The sequence below is a fragment of the Mus caroli genome, unplaced genomic scaffold, assembly GCF_978045245.1.
Source record: "Mus caroli unplaced genomic scaffold, Mus_caroli_1 scaffold_2, whole genome shotgun sequence".
Taxonomy (NCBI): domain Eukaryota; kingdom Metazoa; phylum Chordata; class Mammalia; order Rodentia; family Muridae; genus Mus; species Mus caroli.
The window spans coordinates 89,510,974-89,519,415 of NW_028227257.1; the positions used below are offsets into that span (position 1 = coordinate 89,510,974).

Below are 8,442 nucleotides of genomic sequence, written 5' to 3' on the forward strand. Positions count from 1 at the left end.
AAGGGAAGGTGAGGGTGGTGCCTACACTCGTTTCATGGCCAAGAGTAAATCCCATCTGATTAGGAAGACAGGACACCTACATGTAGGCCAGAGAACAAAAAAATCACACTTTAGCTGCTGAGCGCCTGGAGCAAGATGTAGCCACACCATAATCGACAGGCAGCAGCACATGGGTAGGGTAAAGCTAGAGTGAGCAAGGTGGCCTGCAGAGGTATGCCTGTAGCTTGCAGCAGTCATGTCCGTTCGGGAAGGGGGAGAGGAAGAAGAAAGGAAGGAGCAGTGCTTTTTTTTTTTTTTTTTGCCTCTTTTTGGCAATAAAGTGGAAATTTTTTGAGGATTAACAACTTTGAAAGGCCTTTCAAAGGTTGCCAAAGCCACTGGTAAAACAGCTGGCTGGAAAGCTGAATGATGGGCCAGACAAGGTAGCACACAGCTTTAATCCCAGCACTCTTGAAACTTATCTCAGGGGCCACAAGCCTGAGTTCAAGGCCAACCTTGTCTACATAAAGTTCCAGGCTAGCAAGACTACCCGTAAGACCTTGTCCAAAAAAAAAAAAAAAAAAGACTGATGGGTTTGAATCCCTGCTGTGCCCTCATAACAGTGCACTTTCAATTGCACCTGTAAAATGAGGACACCCAGGCCAGGGAGATGGATCTATCGATAGACACACTCACAACATAACATAACCGGAGTTCCCAGGATCCAGGTAAATACACGGACTCTCCAGTCGCTATCCTGATAAAAGTTATGCATTGAGACCTACTTAGGGGCTGGGGAATGTATCTTATAGTTGGCAGAGTCCGTACCTAACAAACACTAAATCCTAGGTTCCATTCCAGTGCCACATAAAACTGGGGATGGTGGGACATGCCTGTGACCTCAGCACGTGGGGCAGCAAGAATAGGGCTGGAAGACCACAGCAGACTGAAGGCTGGGGGCTTCATACGGAGCAGGGCAGACGGCAGAACTAAGTTGGTGAGAAAACAGCGTGGATCTTGCTAAAGGTTAGTTCATGAACCAGAAAAAATGAGAAAGAGCTGATAAAGTCATGGAAAAACATGTGGCCCAAAAGCCTGGACACTAGGGGATTATTTTAACAACTAAAACTCTAAATGTTGGTTTTACAAGACAAGAACTAGAACCAAAGATGCAAGGTGGCCTCTTCCTTCTGAACTCTAAGGTCAGTGTGATGGCAATGAACAGTGGAAAGACATAAAGAGGCTGTGGGAGGACTCAGGCAACAGCTGTGCTTGCACCTCCTGCCATGGGGCCTCACCCAGACAGCTGGTTTGGGGCCCATGGCCATCTATAGAATTTTTGAGGCTGTAGCTTCCGAGGAAAAGGCCTTCTCCATACATTCCACTCCCACCCAGAGTCCACGGAGGCTGAGAAAGACCGTGGCGAAGAACAGAAAACACCTTTTATTATCAACTTTAGCCCTCAGACCAGCGGACAGACTAGAGGTGTCCCCTAGGCATAGTATTGTAGGTTGGCTTTCTTCTTGGCCTGAACCTCCAGGATGCCCTCCATGTAGTCCTCATGAGTAAGTTCCGTGGCTCCCCTGCGCAGTGCGATCATACCCTGCAGCGAGGACAGAGAAGACCTAGAATGCCTCCCTGCACTTCCAACTTCCATAAGCGTGGGTCCCTGACCTACCCAGGGAAAGGGCAAGGCTTCCAACAATCCACCCACCTACCCTGACCACTCACCGCTTCCACACACACGGCCTTGCACTGGGCTCCATTGAAGTCATCAGTGCACCGAGCCAGCTCTTCATAGTTCACATCAGGACTGGAGAAACAAGACACCACAGAGCTTGATTAGTCACGGAGAGGGAACAGCAAAGGAAAGATGTCCTACTATGTACCCATCGCACAATAATCAACTTGCTTTCTGCTAGCAGGAAAGTCTTTACTGACTTTTCTTCTCAGTATAAATGAGATTGGACAAAGCTATTTACAGGATCACTGAAACACCAGCCTTCTAGAACCCTGCATTTGAGATCCCAGGAATAAAGTTTGCCTGAGGCTGGGAACATGGGGTTATACAGACAAAAGACAGTAGGACTGCTGATGAAGTCGTGCATCAGCCAGCACGATGTGGCTGCCCATCATCTGCCCTCATGCCAGGCACTGTGCCTGAGATACACCGTGGCTAATTCTCAAGTTTCAAAAACAACAGACTTTAGAGGTTTAGGTCACGTGCTGGAAACTGTATAGATCTAACCAGCTCATCTTGTCCTGGTTAGATTCTCCTACGCCATGCTTGGGCTGTGCCCATCTACTGGGCTGTGCTGTGAAGGCCTATGTGTCTTCAATGGGAGGATGAGGCACAGGTGACTCTGAGGGTCTGAGCCCCAACAAAACTCTACCTCAGGCAGTGGGGGAGAAATGGAGGCTATGTGCATGCACGGGGTGGGGTTGGGGTGGATCAGAGGCTAGGGAACAACAACAGTACAGGAGTCATAAAAATTGGGGGCTCAAAAAGCTATTGCACCACCCGGTGTGGTGGCGCACGCCTTTAATCCCAGCACTCGGGAGGCAGAGGCAGGTGGATTTCTGAGTTCGAGGCCAGCTTGGTCTACAAAGTGAGTTCCAGGACAGCCAGGGCTACACAGAGAAACCCTGTCTCGAAAAAAACAAACAAAACAAAACAAAACAGCTGTTGCAGCTGACCTGACATTCATCTTCCGTGAGTGGATCTGCATGATTCTGGCTCTGGCCTCCTCATTGGGCATTGGAAACTCAATCTTGCGGTCCAGGCGGCCTGAGCGCAGCAGTGCTGGATCCAGGATGTCCACCCTGTTAGTGGCTGCAATTACCTAAGGAAGAGGGGAAGCAGCGACCTGAACAGAAGAGCAGACCATCCACTCACAAGCACAAGTTACAGTAGGAACGGGGCAACCGGGTAATGGGGAAGGCAGAGCCAGAGCTGTCAGTCCTGAGACAGACGGTGAGCCCTGTACTCACCTTCACTTGAGTGTTGGGCTGAAAGCCGTCCAGCTGGTTCAGTAGCTCCAGCATGGTCCTCTGCACCTCTCGGTCTCCTGCCTTTTCACTGTCGAAGCTGCGGTGCACAGGAGCCCGAGATGCCAGTGACATCACGGCATAAGCACAGGCTATTCCAACTTGTCCAGGGAAATGGTTGCCTCAACTTGAGGCTCCCAGCCCAGGGACTGGTACAGAAAAAGGTTCACCAATAATTAACTGCAGCATTCAAAGCTTGCAGAGGCTTCTGGGATCAGCGCTGGGCTAGTGACAAACAGTGGGCAGAAATAGCCAGGACCAGGGCTGTGGCTCTGAACAATGCATGATCCCAGAGAACTTTGCTCAGAAATACCTAGAATCAGGAACCCAGACAGCCAACCCCAAGGAAGGGTTTTTGCGTTTATAAACAATGGCTGGCAACCACCCAGTGAATGGAAAGAGCTGAAAACTAATCAGATACTGGGAGGATATGGGGGTGGGGGTGCGAGACTGGAAGAATGGGCCACACAAATCTAGTATTTATGCTAAGGAGCAATAGGGTGACCTAGGAATGGTTTTAAATAGTGTATGACAGACTTTGAAAACATGTGAAATGACCAGATTTCTTTTTTGAGAGCAAGGTGTTAGCTGTGAGAATTTAGGAAGCAGAAAAATAGAAGTGTTACTACCCAGGGAGAGGGGGAAACAGGATGGGATAGAACTAGAATTTAGCATAGCTTGGAGTTGTGCTCCCAGCTCACCCCTCACCCCAAGAACCCTCAAGTCCCTAGCCGTCCCTTACCGTTTGGTACCAATGGCGTCCAATTCGTCTATGAAGATAATAGATGGTGCCTTCTCCTTGGCCAGGGCAAAAGCATCACGGACCAGCTTGGCACCATCTCCAATAAACATCTGCACCAGCTGAGGGCCTGCCAGCTTCAAGAAGGTGGCCTGAGAGAAGGGACAGATCAGAGCAAAGGCACAAGAGGCCCAAAGAGTCAAGCCTGCTTTCATACAGCCTCAAGTACCCCTACCTCCTCCTCACCCCACACACCTTGGTCTGAGCAGCACAGGCTCGGGCAAGGAGAGTCTTCCCTGTTCCAGGCGGCCCATACATCAGCACTCCTTTTGGGGGCTGGATACCCAAGTTCTCAAACTTCTCTTTGTGGTTCATAGGCAAGACAATGGCTTCTACCAGCTGCCAGGAAGAAGTCCTGGGTGAGGAAAGTGATGCCCTGAGGGATCCTACAGCCCAAATCTAGTCTGCATCTTTCCTACTCTGATGCAGGAGTCTTCTCTCCTCTCACAACTGGTCTGCACTGGTCCCATGGCTCAGAGAGTAAAAGTGTTTGCTGTACAAGCATGAAGACCTAAGTTCAAATCTCCAGCACCCATGTAAATATCCAGGCCTATAAAACACAAGCCCATAACCTGGGTGCTGTGGGTCAGAGTCAGGAGGATCAGTGGAGTTTGCAGCCTGGTTCCAGGTCCAGCCAGGGGCCATGTATCATAGAGTAGAGTAAAGATCAGGGTATTTGACATTTTCTGTGTATGTAAGCACTTACACAAGCACTTACATCACACACACAGGAAGGAGGGAGGGAAGGAAGGAAGGAAGACACTGGGGCAAAACCGGGAGCCTGAGTACAGTCTTTGCTCTGGCCCTTTATGTGGACAATTTCCAATCTCTCAGGAATCCAGGCTTCAAGCACCTGACAGTGTTTGTTTTGTCTTGGTTGTTTTCTTTTTCCTTCCCACAGTACAGGAATACACGCTGGTCAATTAGATGAAAAAGTAAAAAGGCTGGCATGGCCTCCCTTACCTCCTGGATCTGCTTGTCCAGGCCCCCGATGTCACTGTATTGTTCCGTGGGCCTCTCGTCCACCTCCATGGCCTTCACCCGAGAGTCATATTCAGTGGGCAGGGTCTCCAGGATCAGATAGGAGTCTTTGTTCACACCCTGAGAACAGAGCATGGAGCTTTTGTGTTTATCCCGGCTCTGTCTCATGCTCCAGAGGACAGTTATCTGTAGTCTAAACAGAGAGCTACAGCACTGGCAAATTGCAAGAATCAAAGAGGCTGCAGACAGAGTCGCTGCAGCAGCGGCAAGGGAGCTCACTGGAGAATCCCTGCCTGGGCACAGGTATCACTCACCACCAGGTCTCCTGGCTTCAGCTTTTCTGCATCCACCAACCCAATCACTGGCAGGAAGTATGTCTGTAGGAAGAGTTACAGGCAGTCATAGTACACGGAAACTCCCCCATGCTGCCCCTGCCCGACTGTGACTGAGCCAACCTTACCTGTCGGGTAGAAGTTTTGATCACAGCACACTTGCCTTTCCTCTGTGAGTCCAGGTCAATGTTGGCACCATCCTCCTCCTGATCATTGGGGTCAACGTCCAGCAACTAAGAAAGAAAATAGGCTCAGTCCCCTTAACTTCCCAAAATCCACTACTGTGTCTGCTCAAACATTTCCCTAAACCCACAAGGCCACAGGCCTTCCTTCCCTCCTCAGTCTAGCCTTTAAGCTTAATAAACACAGATGATGTGCTAGGAGATTGATTACACCTTTGTTGAGGTGCTGTTTGCAAAGTCTGCCCCAGGAAGGAACAAAAGAAGAAAATGGAGGAAATCTGTGACACTTCTAAGGTCTTTGCAGATTTACGTCTAGGAACTGGGTCTCGGGAAGAGGAAGGTCAAACATAGATTTTTACACACTCTACCCTATGGGCCCCATCCCTAGATGTCTCCAAGCCTCCTCCTCCTCCTCTTCGCCTCCCCCCCACCCCCAGACACACACACACACCTCGATGACATTGGAGACAAGGTACGGCAGGGTTTTGTTCACTTTGATTTTCTCGCTGTTCTCTTTGATTTTGTCTTTCATGGCTTGGAGTTCATGGGTGACTCGCAATACTTCACTCTTCATGATCTGGGATAAGAGAAAACCAATGTTCAACCCTGATTCGGCTTGCATTCATTACAGCCCTCTAATAGATGAGGTCCAGGTTACCCGGGAGACCCATCCAACCAGATCTCAGGTTTTCTGAAGGACCAGCCTGTACATGTCCAAACTGCAAAGGTCAGGACAAGAGGCCAGAGGGAAAACCTGACGAAGGGGCTGAGGGACAGAGCTAGGTATTTTCCATGGGTTTGAGTGTGAATGCATTTCTCTCTGAGCCTCGGGTTTCTCATATGTAAAATGGAGATCTGAGAACTCCGCTGCCTGCACCAGAGCCAGGAGCCCACCTTGATCTCGCTGTCTAACAGCCGTGTGCGCTGGACAATCTCTTCCGTGGACATCTTGAGCACCTCCTCCCCAATGCCATCTTGCTGTTCAAATAAGGGAAGAAGTACTTATTTACTGTAACTCAGAGCTGCCATCCCACGGTCCCACAGCCCCCTCAGAGCCTGCTTCCTTAACCCAACAGCAGGATGAAGTCGGGACAACCCAAGAAGCTCTGCAACCAGTCCAGACCGGACCTGGCCTTCCAGCCACCTCCTTTCCCGCCCTCCAAGAACGTCTAACCCTATAGCCCAAACTTTGGGACGCCCCTCAGGTCTCCCAACACTCACCTCAGCTTCATCCCACACGGTCGCCATCTTCTCCTGCCGAGTCACTGGACTCTCGGGCGTCGGCAGCAGATTCATTTCCTGCATGAAGAGGCCGAAACTGGGATTGCGCACGAGCTCCTGAGGGAGCCAAGCGCAGCCTTTCTCAACGTCTTCTCTCCACCCGTGGAGAACTTCACCCGCGATTCCTGACGCGACAGAACGGGCTGTGTCCGCGTCGCCGAGCGAATCTGCCGCTGGGACTGCACGAACCAAACCGAGGCTACAGGGCCCGCCCCGTGGCTCGCCGTTTGCTCCGGTTTGTGCGGGAGCGAGGGCTGGGCTGCTATTGGCCCGCATACAGGTGGGGCGGGGCCTGCTACACAACCGGAAGAGGCGGGAGGCAGGAGAAAGCCGCGGAGTCTTTCGGGAAATGCAGTTTTTAGCCTGGCGGATAACTGAAAAGGAGTTTGCACAGGTGCCGGTGCAATCTAAGGACCCGGGTAAACTTGAAATTCACGGATTTGCAAAATGACCAGTGTGGTGGCGCATGCCTTTAGTCCCAGAACTCCGGAGGCAGAGGTAGGCGGATCTCAGAGTTTAAGGTTAGCCTGGTCTATAGAGTGAGTCCAGGAGAGCTAAGGCTACACAAAGAAACTCTTGTCTCAAAAAACAAAAAACAAAAACAAAAGGGAGGGAGGAAGAGAGAAAGAGAAAGGAAGAGAGAGAGAGAGAGAGAGAGAGAGAGAGAGAGAGAGAGAGAGAGAGAGATCGAAAAGAAACTGCTAGATTTGATGGCACATGCCTGTCATCACAGACACTGAGCCACTGCAAAGATGAAGCAGGATTGCTGCATATTAAGGCCACCCTGTGCTACATAGTGTATTTCTAGCTATTCTGGTCACACTGTGAGTCTGCTGGTGAGATGGCTCAGTGGGTAAGAGCACCCGACTGTTCTTCCGAAGGTCCAGAGTTCAAATCCCAGCAAACACATGGTGGCTCACAACCATCCGCAACGAGATCTGGCGCCCTCTTCTGGAGTGTCTGAAGACAGCTACAGTGTACTTACATATAATAAATAAATCTTTAAAAAAAAAAAACCCAGATAAACCATTGCTTCTACTAATATTAATGCAGATCTAACTGTCCACATAGGGAGGTTATTTTTGTTACAATGTACTGTATATATGTTTCTACTCTTGTTTAAAGTATTATATCTACACAACTCATGTGCTGAAAAGTTCTAGTCCTTTAAAAAAAAAGATTTATTTATTTATTTTGATTTTTCGAGACAGGGTTTCTCTGTGTAGCCCTGGCTGTCCTGGAACTCACTCTATAGACGAGGCTGGCTTGAACTCAGAAATCCACCTGCCTCTGCCTCTCTGCCTCTCTAACAAGTCCTGAAATTAAAGGCCACCACTGCCTGGCAGATTTATTTATTATTATAAATAAGTACACTGTAGCGATCTTCAAATGCACCAGAAGAGGGCGTCAGATCTCATTATGGGTGGTTGTGAGTCACCTGTGGTTGCTTGGGACTTTCAGAAGAGCAGTCTTAACCGGCTGAGCCATCTCTGCAGCCCAAGTTCTAGTCCTTGAAAGCTGCTATTACAAACTTGTTTAGGATAATCTGAAAGGCTTGCCTATTCAACATAGTCTAGGTCGATAGATGGTCTTCAAACACTTCAGAGATCTATAGAATATGGCATTTAAGATGTCTTAATAACAAGGCTTTTGCACACGCCTTTAATCCCAGCACTTGGGAGGCAGAGGCAGGTGGACTTATGAATTCGAGGCCAGCCTGGTCTACAGAGTGAGTTCCAGGACAGCCAGGGCTACACAGAGAAACCCTGTCTCGGAAAAAAAACCTAAATAAATAAATAAATAAATAAATAACAAGGCTTTTTTGTGACATTGAGATGCA

General features: G+C 49.4%; 1 protein-coding gene across 1 annotated transcript; it reads right to left on the bottom strand.

The window, feature by feature from the left end:
• Positions 1–1,399: 1,399 nt before the first annotated feature.
• Positions 1,400–6,847, bottom strand: Psmc3 (proteasome 26S subunit, ATPase 3). The gene is made up of 12 exons (XM_021181406.3): positions 6,543–6,847; positions 6,216–6,299; positions 5,773–5,898; positions 5,268–5,372; positions 5,122–5,184; positions 4,790–4,927; positions 4,022–4,165; positions 3,770–3,918; positions 2,971–3,067; positions 2,677–2,822; positions 1,711–1,792; positions 1,400–1,582 (listed from the first exon to the last, which is right to left on the bottom strand). The coding sequence occupies exons 1-12, from the start codon at positions 6,624–6,626 to the stop codon at positions 1,472–1,474; spliced, it is 1,329 nt and encodes a 442-aa protein (XP_021037065.1). The 5' UTR covers positions 6,627–6,847; the 3' UTR covers positions 1,400–1,471.
• Between the last annotated feature and the right edge of the window lie 1,595 nt (positions 6,848–8,442).